The sequence below is a fragment of the Gracilinanus agilis genome, chromosome 5, assembly GCF_016433145.1.
Source record: "Gracilinanus agilis isolate LMUSP501 chromosome 5, AgileGrace, whole genome shotgun sequence".
NCBI classification, from domain to species: Eukaryota; Metazoa; Chordata; class Mammalia; order Didelphimorphia; family Didelphidae; genus Gracilinanus; species Gracilinanus agilis.
In genome coordinates, this window is record NC_058134.1 from 84,453,318 (window position 1) to 84,466,661 (window position 13,344).

The 13,344-nt window shown below is 42.9% G+C and overlaps 1 protein-coding gene across 1 annotated transcript in view; it reads right to left on the minus strand.

The window, feature by feature from the left end:
• Positions 1 to 3,400: 3,400 nt before the first annotated feature.
• Positions 3,401 to 13,344, minus strand: part of GTPBP4 (GTP binding protein 4) — a 28,173-nt gene continuing 18,229 nt past the window's right edge. The window contains exons 11-17 of the mRNA XM_044677373.1: positions 12,641 to 12,718; positions 12,377 to 12,428; positions 11,117 to 11,217; positions 9,961 to 10,158; positions 7,699 to 7,764; positions 5,312 to 5,455; positions 3,401 to 4,142 (exon numbers count right to left, since the gene is read on the minus strand). Coding sequence (XP_044533308.1) covers positions 3,990 to 4,142; positions 5,312 to 5,455; positions 7,699 to 7,764; positions 9,961 to 10,158; positions 11,117 to 11,217; positions 12,377 to 12,428; positions 12,641 to 12,718 — 792 coding nt within the window. The 3' untranslated portion in view covers positions 3,401 to 3,989. The remainder of the gene's footprint in view (positions 4,143 to 5,311; positions 5,456 to 7,698; positions 7,765 to 9,960; positions 10,159 to 11,116; positions 11,218 to 12,376; positions 12,429 to 12,640; positions 12,719 to 13,344) is intronic.

Consider the following 13,344-nt stretch of genomic DNA (forward strand, 5'->3'; position numbering starts at 1 on the left):
ACATGCCCTAGGAGGGAATTTGTTTTGCTTGAATTGTGGGATCCATATTTCTGAGAGGGGTTCAAGCTGCATCACAGAATTCCATAGTGCCCCCCAGATCTCTAAAAGAAGGGGCAGTTAAAGGCAGTTGGAGTCCTGGTATAAAAGCCAGGTCACCCTTCTTGCAGGGGTCCTGACTCTTTGCTCTTGGCTCCGAGCAGAGGGACAATCTGCATAGCTCTGGGCTGGGACATACAGTCACTGACAGCCAGGGCTGCTTTACCTTGCTAGCTAACCACAAAGACAGACTTTCAAGCAAAAATACAGTCTACCTTCAGTTTAGCAGTTCAGGTTTTAGAAGGAGATTATTTAGGGCTTGGATTAGAATTCAGCCATTCAAGTTACACCCCCACACACACACCCCCAAGGGGAATGTGTTGTTAGCCTACAGTTAACAGTTTAGCCAAATTACCTTCCCTCCTATTTCCTTAAGCTGATTCCTTTCTCCGGTTCCCTGAAATCATTAAATACATTTAGTTTGTGAAAAGATAGAGTTTGTGTACAGTTAGCTGGGGATTATACTTACTACCTTCCTTTCATCAAGCCAAGTATTTCGTTTAAGCAGGGGCTGTAACTGCCTTTGCCCTGGGGACCTGTGGTCAGATTTGCTGAAGACTTTAACCTCATACATTTCTATCCTGGGAGAGAGTAATTCAAACAAAGAATGTTATCATCAAAAGGGGTTTAGTCTCCGTCTACTTACCATCTTGGCCCAGAAGTTTCCAAACTAGAATATCCTCCATAACCAGACAGTTAACTGATTTCCAACTGCTTACAGGGTGGGGGGAGGTGAAGAAGTACTCCATAGGCTCCTGCCCCTCCCATCCAGTCAAGTCTGCCTGCTTCTTCAAAGACCAGGGATTGGGGAGACTCCATTGTCATCTGACTCCTAATCTCACAGTTTCCCTAATCCTACAGAATACAAATGTTTCTTACAGGTTTTTTCTTTTTTCTCACTGAGATTTAGAGAAGGCAGAAGAATTTTCATTGATTGAAAAAAATCAGCTTTTTAAAAAATTGTAATGACAATTTTTTAATAGTAGATTTAGAGGGTGTACCTTGATATTTCAAGGTCCCCTTAAACTTCCACTTCACACACTGTCAGCTTCTAGATGTATGATTGTAGATTCTACTTCAAAATTTAAAATAATCATAACAAAAGTTCCTCCACACCAAAAATTATCAAAATAAGTTGAACTTATACCCAGTTTTTTATACCCGGAACTTTTAAGATTAAAAATTAATATCCAAATACTCCAAGTATTATATTTTATAAAGTTATTAATAATAACTTGAAATAAAGCCTCAGTAAATAAAGGAATTTCCCTAGACTGCACACGTGGGAGAGCAGAGCACAGAGCTGCCAGAAGAGAGAACGCAAGAGGGTGGGCTTACACACAACTTTATCTACACAAAGTAAGCACACAACTTGGGGATGAAAAGGAAAGGGATGTTGGGTAATGTAGTTGGGGGTACAAATTTTCTATTTACACAAATTTATCAGATACCACTGTATCACAGGGAACCAAAGTTTTTTTAAAAATGAAGCCTATTCAGTCACTGTTCTCAAAGTACTAACATTTTTATTGATCATTTTAGTGAGAGCAATAAGACCGAATCTGCTTTATTTTGACAATCACTTATACTTTCAGTTAGTTAAAAGGGTTTTTGTTTGTGTTATTAATAAAGAAAATGTTTATTTCAAAAATGTTATTCCATCTTTAAACATTTTCCCAATTTAAAATGTACATAAATATTAATAAAGCATATATAAAATTTTAAAATATTCTCATTATTGATTATATGGTGAAAAAAATTTTGCTGGTGTGCACAATCAAAAAAAGCTTAGATGCCACTAGGTTTAGTACGACTATACAAAATTTTATATAAGCGAGACACAAACAAGATAGAATAAAGATGAAATATTTTATCCTAGAGTCAGTAGAAAGCCCTTGGAGTTGAGTGACTAGAGAGGGTCAGACCAGGGTGAATGGGAGACGGGAGGCCAGGGAGATCTATGGGGAGGGGGTGCCGTCCTGAGCCTGAGAGGCGGGGTTTGGAAATGGCACAGTTTGGCTTAAGTGGGATCCCTCCATGCCTGCCCCTCCTTGGGCAACTTAGATCCCCCAAAAGAGGAAGGGGGAGGGGGGACGAGGGGGCTCTGCCAGGGGCTCAACCCTTCCTCCAGCGGGTGACCCTCAACCTTAGGGGGCGGCGAAGTGGTTCTGTGGAAGGCGAGCCAGGCCCGGAGGCGGGAGATCCTGGGCTCCAGTGGGACCTCGGACACTTCCCAGCCGTGTGACCCAAAAGGGAACAAGAGCCCGGCTCGCTGGTATTTCTAAAGCGCTGCGCACGGTGGGAGGGCTGGTCCTTCGCTTCTTCTAAACGCTCGCCCGCGCCCCGCCCCTTCCTAAGCAGAGGGCTGGGGAGGGCTCAGGGACGGAATCCCGCCTCGTGAAAGCGGGCCTGGCGGGCCAGCCGCCTCTCCCTTCTGCACGTCCTAATATGGAGAACGGAAACAAATTCCTGAGACGAGCTCCCGTCCTCTCCCCAAACTTCTCCGGCCGCTGGGCACGGCCGGAATAAATGGGCGGAGACAGAATCACCCAAGTAAGATCGGGTAGGGGTTTTGGAAAGACCCTTCTGGAGAGGACACGGCATGTTCCGGAAGGACCGGACGAGCTCCAGCGTCCTCCGACACCTCTGAAGGCTCCTGGACACATCAGATCAGAGGCTCACCAAAAAACGAACCCCTCAGGGACATGGAGGTGGCCCAGTGGTCGGAGAGCCAGGCCTAAGGACGGGAGGTCCTGGGTTCAAATCTTCCTAGCTGTGTGAGCCTGGACAAGCCTAGCCCGGACCGCTCTTCTGCCCTGGAGCCAATAGTACCGATCCCTGGGCGGATGGGAAGGGTTTTTTAAAAGGCAGCGGCAATTTATCTTAAAAGAAACAAATGCCAACGATAGGGTTCCTGGGAGTAGAGGCACAGACGACCCACCAGACCCCTAGAGGGCAGCCGTTCAGAGGGACAAAAGCATGGCGGGCTCTGGGGGAGGTCCAGCGGACCCCGGCGCCAACAAAGGAGTTTGTGTCTCGAGGTTTCAACTCCTTCTGGGTGACCCCTGAGGAGGGCTGATATCGCGAAGCATCATGGGGCCCGAAGGACGCTCAAGGTCAGACAATTCTGCCTGGCTCTAACCTCGGAGCTTTTTATATATGTGTACACACACACACACACACACACTCTCTCTCTCTCTCTCTCTCTCTCTCTCTCTAACGGACTGAACATACTTTTCATTAATATGTGGCAATAGATTAAAGAGACCAAAAATTGTTAAGAGAAATCATAATCAACTTTAGATTTTTAAGAAGTATTTTAAGTTTTATTTAAGAACAACCAATATCGCTAGGTTTAAAAATAGGTCACCCATTCAAAATTCCCTTCCTGTGGCATAATGTAGTTGATTATTTATAACAAAATGTTTTATAAAAACCACATTTTCCTATGCAAATAAACTTTCTTTGCATTAATGTTACATTTAATAGACTTAACTGTAGAGAAGGACAATTGTACAAAGTCTCTAAAATCAGAGTTCTGGCATTCTCATCAAGTCCTCCTAAGTACTTTCCTTACAGATTCTAAACCTTTCCATGGATTTGCAGGGATCTCGTGGCAATATTCTTGAGGCCACCAGGTAGGCCTATTTTATCTTGAAAAAGAACCATTAATATACAACTTTCAGAGCAAGTAGTTAAGTTTTTCTCTGTTGAGAACCAACAGAGTCCGTGAGGGTCTACAGGCACAGTCCAAAGAACAGTAAAGATCCACCCTATTTATTGGCCGTCTACTCCGCCCCTCTGCAGAGATGCTCGAGCTCCTCAATGCAGCTCTCCGAGGCTTAAAGAAAACGGACAAGACAGTACAAGAGTTTTAATTCAATATGGCGTCTTTATCTTCTGTCTTTTGTACCAGATTTCCTCTTGCCGGACAATAAATGTTTTGGTTTCATATCAAACACGTGTCTGTCAGCTTCTCCCTTTCTCCCCAGGCGATTCATCTTCTTCTGAGCCTTCTTCATAATGGTTTTAGCTTTCTTCACCATCTACGAAGAAGACAAAATATATTTTAGATTATTCCAAAATCTGCTAACTCCATTCTTCTGAAAAGACCCTTAAACCAATAAACTTTTTCAGTCAAAACATCTACTTGAATGACTGAGTTCCAAAATTTACTGTGTACTCTCCAGTTTTCAGGATGTCTCTAAGCCTACAATTTAAGGGGTTGAAGCCTGCTCCTATTCAACATGGCCAGTTGGGCCCCCTTTCACCCTGTCTCTCCCCCCAGAAGAACCCTCATCTTCTGGTCAGTCCTTGCTCCGGGGCGGCGATCCTCCGGGGCGGCGATCCTCCGGGGCGGCGATCCTCCACGGCGCCTTCCCCTCGGGCTCCTCGAGCAGGAGCAGTTTCTGTCGTGCCGGCTGGTGTGCACTCACAGCCGAGGCCTTCCTCGGAGCAGAGGCCGCCATCAGCACGGACACGGCGGAGGTTTTCTCCCCCACCTCAGGACCGGCCCCTCGTGCTTTGGCTGCCATTTTCTTTCCGTTCTCTCCATTCAGGACGGCTCACCCGAGAGGCAGCTTCCAGTTTCAGCCCGTATTTGAGGCACGCCAGTGCCGTGCACAGAGCTCAGACCGTCCTCTCCCAATGACTAAAGGCCAGAAGCCCCCACGTGCCGATCCAAGTGCAGCGGCAGCGACTGGCGCTGCAGGGAACACCCTTTAGCTGGACCAGATGGCTCAGAGCTGCTCATCACACACAAGAGCCGCAAGTCCAGGAAGCCGGCTTTAGGGAGCCCCGTTTGGTCTCTCAGGCTTCCTCGGCCCTGCCCGAGCCTCAGTTGGTGGCGAGCTCCAGGCCTCGCATGCCCCCTGCGCTGTCCAAGCTTCCTCCTCCACCCTGAGCGTGCGCTCCCCTCTTCTTAGCCACAAGCCTTCGCCATTCCGGCCAGGACTTCTGCAGGGCCAGAAGGACCCACGTGTGCCCCCACCCACCCACAGGTGCTCCAGGAGCTCCAGCGTCCAACAGGAAGAGTTCTGGGTGGCCCTTCCTCCCTCTGCAACTGCTGTATGACCCTGGGCAAGTCACTTAACCGCCCTTGCTCAGACTTGCCCTTTTGCCTTAAGATCTATTACTAAGAGAGAAAATAGCTGTTTTTTAAAAAAGAACTATAGTATAAAACAAAAGGTCTATGACTTAAATAAGCGACACCCACCTTGGCATCTCTTAGACCAGAAACATCACGGGGTGTGCGTGAGCAACTGCGACTCCGGCTTTTAGAAGTGGGAGGAACAGACTCCTCACGTTTGCGTTTCCTCGTAACGCTCCGAGATCTTCTGGCCTGGGTGGCGTAGTGGCTCTGAAATGTATAAAGATCAAAACACAGTTTAGAATTTCACGCTCGCAGGCATAATCCCAACTACAATTCTTTCTCAATCATCCTAAAGGAAAATGTATTTCTAAAAATCACATGTTAAATTTGTTTAAAAGTTGAAAATAAGGGAAAACAGAAAAATAACTAGTGCTTGGTCAATTATTAGACAAAAGTTTCCTAGTTTTCCAAGCAACATGTAAATATATTATATGACTAAATCCAGGTCTTTTTCTTGTAGTCTGGAGAGGAATGTTTTTTTTTAAAACCTTACCTTCCACCTTAGAATTAATACTATGTATTGGTTCTAAGGCAGAAGAGTGGTAAGGGCTAGACAATGGGGGTCAAGTGACTTGCCCAGGGTCACATAGCTAGGAAGTAACTGAGATCAAATTTGAACCCAGGACCTCTCATCTCTGGGCCTGGCTCTCCATCCACTGAGCCACCCAGTTGCCCCCAGAACCTATTCTTAATCAAAATGTTTATGTATGATTTTCTTTTTTTTTTCCCCCATAGAATCTCTTTTACATGAGTTAAACCATAGGACTTAGATCTGAAAAGAGATCTTAGAATTATATTACCCTAATCTCCTTTTTTACAGAAGATAAAGCTGACTACTCTAGGTCACAAAAGAACCAATAAATCCTCCCTCACTTGATTTCCAGCATAAAACTTTAGAATTTGCAACAAGACCTTCCTTATCTGCCCAGAACGGGTCCTTGAGGCAGGTTCTTCCAATAAAGAGGACCCCAGAAGAAACATATTGAAGCCAATACAATCAATAATTAAGGACAATAATAATACCAACTAATATGAAGATTAATAAGTTTTGCCATAATAATGGTATTTAAGTCCCAAGCACTATGATAGTCCTAATTTTGTTATAAAGTAAAAATATGCCTTGTATTAAAGAAAACCTTAAAATTAAACCAAAAGTAAACAAAACATATGTAATAATACTAAAATTGACTATACATAATATCAAGGTGTGTAGAATGTCTTCAAAGCTAGTATGTTCTAGCTTATTTCCATATTAATTCCAACTTTTGAAAAAAGTTGTTAAAAGGATTTTTTGAGGAAAAAAAAAGTAAATCAATTTAACAAGACAGAATCGTGATCCTCTAAAAGAATTTAAACTCCAGGACCAATAATTATAAAATGAACCTTAGAAGTATATTTTAAGCATTTATTTCTTCAAATTAATGCTCTCCATAGCCCATTATATGATTCCATCTACACTTAGTTCTGCAGCAATATGAATAACAAATATTTTAACTATCGATTTTCTTCATGGCTTCTTTACAACTTCAATGCCATCATAATGTAGGTACAGAGAGAACTTGAGTTCATCAATCAATAAATATTTATTAAATATCTATTACATATGTGCTGAACAATGAGCTGAGCACTAGGAACCCAAAAAGAAGCAAAAACAAAACAAAACAAAAAAAAAACAAACAAAAGGGGGCAGCTGAGTGGCTCAATGGATTGAGAGCCAGGAGGTCCTGGATTCAAATCTGAACTCAAGACACTTCCCAGCTGCGTGACCCTGGGCAAGTCACTTGCCTACCCTTACCATTCTTCTGCCTTGGAGCCAGTACACAGAAGTGACTCCCAAGACAGAAGGTCAGGGTTTATAAAAAAAAAAAAAAAAACAGTCCCTTCTCTCAAGACACAATCTAACAGGCAGAAGACTTGCCCATAAATTCTAGTTGTGGCTTTCTATCATGCATTAGATAGCCAAACAAGCTAAGGGAGTCACTGTTTTGTTCAGTAAAATTCTGTGTGGCACAACCAACAAGTCCGTATTAAGCACCCACTAAGTTGGCTGGATGCCACAGTGACTAGCGCTGGATTTAGAGTAAGGGTTCTTCATCTGCATTCAAATTCTGCCTCCCTTGTGACTGTTTGGAAGTTAGTTAGCCCGTCTCAACTCCAATTCCCTCATCTACCGCATAGGATAACAGGACTGACCTCACAAGGTGGTTGTGAGGATCAAGTGAGATAAGAAATAAAAAGGACACAAAATAACTGCTAGCTATTATTGTTGTTGTAATCATTATTCTGTATTTAAAACCAATTCTGTGGGCCTAATGGAAAGCCATTCTCCTTTGTCTTTTTGTTCCCACTGAAAGAAAACTCGTCCGCCTCCCTCACACTTCTAGCGCGGCGCTTGGCTTCCACCTGACTCCACTAGAGCGCTCTGCACAGCAGGCGGCCCTCGCACTTACATCGTCTTTATCATCCATGTCAAGGCCGAGGCTGCGCATCTCATTCTCCAAGGTTTTCCGCTGAACCTGAAATAGAAAGTAATTACGGATATGATGCTGCATCTTTAATTCCATTTAAACAGAACAGGACAGAAGACAGGGCCAACCTATGTCTGAAAATCAGAGCATTTCTTCAAGGTCAAAAGGGGAAAATGGTCATTCTTGAAAAGCAATCTGTGATGCAGATTCTTCTCTCTCTTTTATTTCCCACAAACGGCTGACATTCCCTAGCCACGGTGAACTTGTGGGGTTGCACACAGACAAGTGGCCCAGAAGAACACGATTGTTTGTTGGCTCCTTAATGTGAAGGTCAGGGGCCGGAGGCACACGGGGACATTTCTGTCATATTAATAAGCCGAAGATGGGGGTTCAGATAAGAAACCCTTAGAGCAGAGGAAACGGAGCCCCAAAGAAACGAGCCGATTTAGCCCAGGATACACAGAAGGGACGACGACAGCAGGCCTTCCGATTCCAATTCTAGGGCTCTACGACAAAGCACAGCAACAAGTCCATTTGACCTGATAAATGAATGGGAGGTTTGGAAGAACGTTGAGTCGTGACTGAACTACAGCTCAGCTATATGGGCTTCAGGAGAGCTTCATATAAAGAAAATAAATTCCAAAGGGAAATCCATGGAACCCAAGGAAGGCGCTCCCGAGCACTAATAGGGAAAGAGGGCTCAGGAGGCAAGGACAGACTTTCTCTCCCTCCCATCAAACATGGGTTAAGTAGCCTTTTCATTGTTACAGAGTACGAAAGCACAATTAGCCAGGCAGGCTGGCAGGAGAAGGCAGCAGGGTCTGGACCCACAGGACCCTCTCCAAGGCTGGGGGGGGTAGGGGGGGTGGTTGTTGGGCTTTGTTCGCCTTGGGAAACCCTTGCAAGGCTTCATTTCCACCTAAGGAGGACAAGAAGGGCAGGCTGACGAGAGCGGTCTTCCTCCCCTGCGATCCTGGCCCAGCCGGTGAGCAGCCCTTCTTCTGCCCCGTGTCCCGGCTGCCTGCCCACCTCAGTGCGGGGAAGGGATTTCCCAGACCTCTAACCCGGGCTGTCCCTGTCCCTCATCTCCTTTCCTCCATGTGTCACATTAACGCTTTACGTTTCACTTACTTCCTGTTGTCTTCCTCTACCCCAAGCGAAGAGCCCGCTTAGACGGCTCCCCAAACCCGGGCTTCCCTGGCCAGGCCAGTGCGCAGTACGACATCACCTGATAGCGTGTTTCACCTCATCTCATCTCACGGCCCTCGTGCAGAGCGCAGGGCCCTGCCCTGGGTCACTCCTGTCACTGGGGGGACGATCCCAACTACGAGGGTCCAGAAGCAATGGGGAACCATGTACACCTGCTCTGCTGAACGCACGGCCGCTAACAAGGATCCCTGACTTGCCGGAATGACTTCATTCCTAGGTAGAAGAAATAGCTAAAGGCGGCTCTGCTGGGACTAGTCCTGGCCAGTGAAGAGCCGGTCGCTCTAGGAGACCGGACGCTGACCCTTGGGATAAGCGACGACTCCATCTTAAGAGTGTCATAAAGAAGAAAAGCAGGCGGACACGCCTGCAGATTTGGGGAGAACAAATTCAAAGCAGCCAACGAGGGGGTGGGTCTGATCCTAATGAGGACAAACACTAAAGATTGGCAGAGATCTGTAAGAAAGGCACCCGAGGGAGGCCCTCACTGTCAGGGTGACACGAGTGGCAATGAAAGGAAAAGCCCTCACAGAGATTTTTTCAAGTGTCCTGGGGGCCGAGGAAGAGCCAAAAAGAATAGGCAGCTACCTAAAATTAATGGAGTCCTTCTAAGAGATGATGAAAAGAAAAGACTAGATGAAATTTGCTATTTCTATTCTCTTTCCTCTATTGAGGGAAATATTTCATATTGGAAAGGACAATGTAAAAAAGTGTTTATGGTAAGTTAAAACCCAAGACAGAGGAGGTGACGGTGGGGAAAGAACACCAACCCGCTCTCAACGAGTAAACTTTACCAGACCGACATTAACTACAGCAATCAATCAACAAGCGTTTTACCAAGCATCTACTACGTTCTAGATACTGTTGGGTGCTAAGGATATAGTGAGAAAAATAAAACAGTCCACACCCTCAAGGAGTTTCCTTTGTACCAGAAGAGACAATATGCGCATTTAGAAGTATATTAAAAATTAGCAGAAGGTAATTTTGGAGGGAAGAGGGACACGTGTAGCTAAAGGAATCTGGAAAGCCCATCCTTGCCTTCTTAGCAGTGCGAGGCATTCTGGGTCCTGATGTATCCTTTTCTTTGGATTGCAGAATTTTCAGTTTCTTTTTCTCTCGAATCTGTTTGGCTAAACGGTGGATTTCCATCATTTCCTCATCTTCAGTTTCAGATTCACTGTCATATTCTCCAGCAGCTTGTCTTAGTTCTTCCTCCTTCTCTAACTCTTTCAATTTCTTTGACAAACAAAAATTTATTTTGCAAAAATTAAGATTTAAAATTCAAAATAATGCCAACAAATTTTGCTTCAGAACTATCTTCCCCAACATAAACATTTAAGGGAACACAAGAAATGTGCATTATAGTCTAAGCTTATCACAGCAACCAAGCCAGGCTCTACCCTTTATGAAAAGAAAATTGGAAGAAAAAAAAAAGTATATACACACACATAAGTACATCCTTTTATATATGCTACACCAGGTCCTATCAAAATATCATTTGACAATGACACCAAGCCTATTTTTTTAAGATTGCTGGAAATAATTTACTTCAATAGGGATACAATAAGTTTGGAATTCTTTGGTTCTCGTTCATACTCTCTGCTTTACCTCAGACATTTCAAACCACCACTAACAGTACACTTTTCAGCATCCTTCAATTCAACATTTTCTGCTTAATAAGTATTATTTTCTACTTCTTCCAATTTGATGATATAAGGATAGTTAATTCACATTTCAAATGATACTTAAGGAAGATAACCAGATTTTTTAGTCTACAGCGATATTAATAACATGGCATAATCAGACCAGATGTGGGTCACCAACAACCAGTTCATATAGCTCTACGGGCAGCAGAGGGAACAAGGACTAATTACACACAAGTCCATAAAGCTACAGGGATCAGGAAAAAAGGGCCAATCATATCCAAAACTACTGCCCTCTTATGGACAGAACCTTGGGATAACTTCTCTAGGAAGTGCAAAATACTATTATAATTATCTAAAACTCAAAGAGACATTATGTGATTTGCTTACAGTCAAAATGCTGGAGACAATAATGCCAGCACTCATTCCATTACACCATGATGTTTACTTTTTAGAAACCAAATTTAAAAAATCCAATAACTACATTTACTTTTAAATAAGGGAATACTAAGGGGAAAACAACATGCCCATCCAAAAAATGACAAACTCACCTCCATGATGTCTGGGTCAATATAATCAGCTATGTTATGGCCTTCCCAAATTTCTGGTATTTTATCATATTTTTCAGATGAATTCATTAGATCCCAGTATTCTAGAAAACATTTTGGATAAAAGAAAACCTTATGATACTCTTACCAATATATAAAAACATGTTTATCTTCCCTCTTCTATGATTCTCTTCAATACTCATTCGCTCTGCCTAGAGTCCTCTATCACCTTCAATGACTTCGACATCCATGTTAATGACTCTCGGATCCCGTGGCTCACCTCTACCTCCACAAGCATCGCTCATAGCATCACTTAAAACTACTAACTACTGAGATTAAGTCAGAAATTTCCTTTGATAACTACAATTTCCCATCTATCCGCCTGATCACACTCCTACTGAACACATACTTTTCACTCTTCGGGACATCTAGGTTCTGGACCATTCTCTATTCTCCCAAACCACAATCCCTCTGATTTATTATTCTTTTTGCCTGCCTCTACCCAGCTACAAAGATTTTTGCAAGCAAGAATTCAACTCTGTATTCTCTAGTATTCTAAGATTTCTCATATTCTTGTCTTTCCCACAATATCTACTTTGCTGATCCCCAGCACTAAGTCCCATCACTGTATTTCTCTATTTCAGTTTCTAAACTGATAAGCACTTCTGGATAAACTTATGAATCATCTAGTGTGTCCTAAATGATACTGAGAAACAAAGCCTTACTGACTCTTCAACATGCTTCTAATTAAAAAAAAATTTTTAAACTAAAAAACCCTTACCTTCTGTCTTAGAATCAATACTGTGCATTGGTTCTAAGGCAGAAGAGTGGTAAGGACAAGGGAATGGGGGTTAAGTGACTTGCCCAGGGTCACACAGCTAGGAAGTGTCTGAGGCCAGATTTGAACCTAGGACCTCCTACCTCTAGGCCTGGCTCTCAATCCACTGAGCTACCCAGCTGCCCCCTTCAACATGCTTCTAAAAACAGTTGTTCCAAACCTTTTTTGCTTTCCTTCCCAAATCCCTAAACAGGCTACTCACCTCACAGACTAAAAGAACTAAACTATTCTCCTTGAATAGGGGCTTTCTGATGAGCTTCCTTGCATGTTAGTCTCTTATCTCAAATTTTAGTCTTGCTCTTCTTGGGCAAGAAAATAAAGTTTCCTTCTACAAACCTCTATTTCACACTTTTACTGTGACAGGCACAATTAAAATTCTACTTAACATTTACATATTTTTTTATTACCATTTGTACCATACTTACTCTGAAGATCCAAAATATAATCATCTCCCATTTCCAGCTCAAGATCTCGTTCCTTAAATGAGAAAACAAAAAAAGTCATATTCAAAGTTGGCAGTTTCTTATAATCCAAAATAATCAGCCTATTTTTTTCTTTCAGGCCCAGAATGTTAGTTATAGACCTCTCTGGTAGGAGAAAGAAGCTAAATCAAAACCTCAACCCTACATTATAGTCTCTATACTTATGAAACCAACAAAGCTCCTTATTCAAAATATAAAGTAACATACCCTTTTCTTTTTGGGTGCATCAGTTTCCATTCTCTTCTTGCGTGCTACTACACCCTCAGGAATGAATGGTGGCCTCTCCTGAAAACAAAATTTTAAAGGAATATACTTAGAAACATTCTGAAGAATTATAATTCACAAATCTGATGGTACACGGATGCACTGTAAAAATCAACTACAAGAACCAACAATCTGAAAAATTAAGCAGTATGGGAAAGTTGCCAAAAAGTTAAATAAGCAGAACCAGAAAAGTAATAGGCAACACCTATAACAATGATAATTTTACAAAACCTTTAAGATTCACAAATTCTTTGGCTTGTCTATCATTTTTATGATAGATTGATTTAATTTATTTTAAATTTATGATTTATTTATTTTGTTTTATCAAAGCAAATACTATAAGCCAGGTACTGCCCTAAGCAGCAGTGATACAAAAAGAAGGATAAGACAGTCCCTTCCCTCAAGGAGCTTAAATAAGCTATATCTTTCAATCTTCACAACAACCCTACCAGGTGGGTGCTATTATTATGTCTATTTTGCAAACAGGGAAACTAGATAGAGTGAAGGATTAAGTGACTTTCCCAGAACCCAGAGCTAGTAATAATCTGAGGCAGGATTTGAACTAGTCTTCTGGACTCCAAAACCAAAATTCCATCTACTATGTTGTAGTCCTTCTCCTTCAGCTATGTTAGCCTGTTCATGAGCCC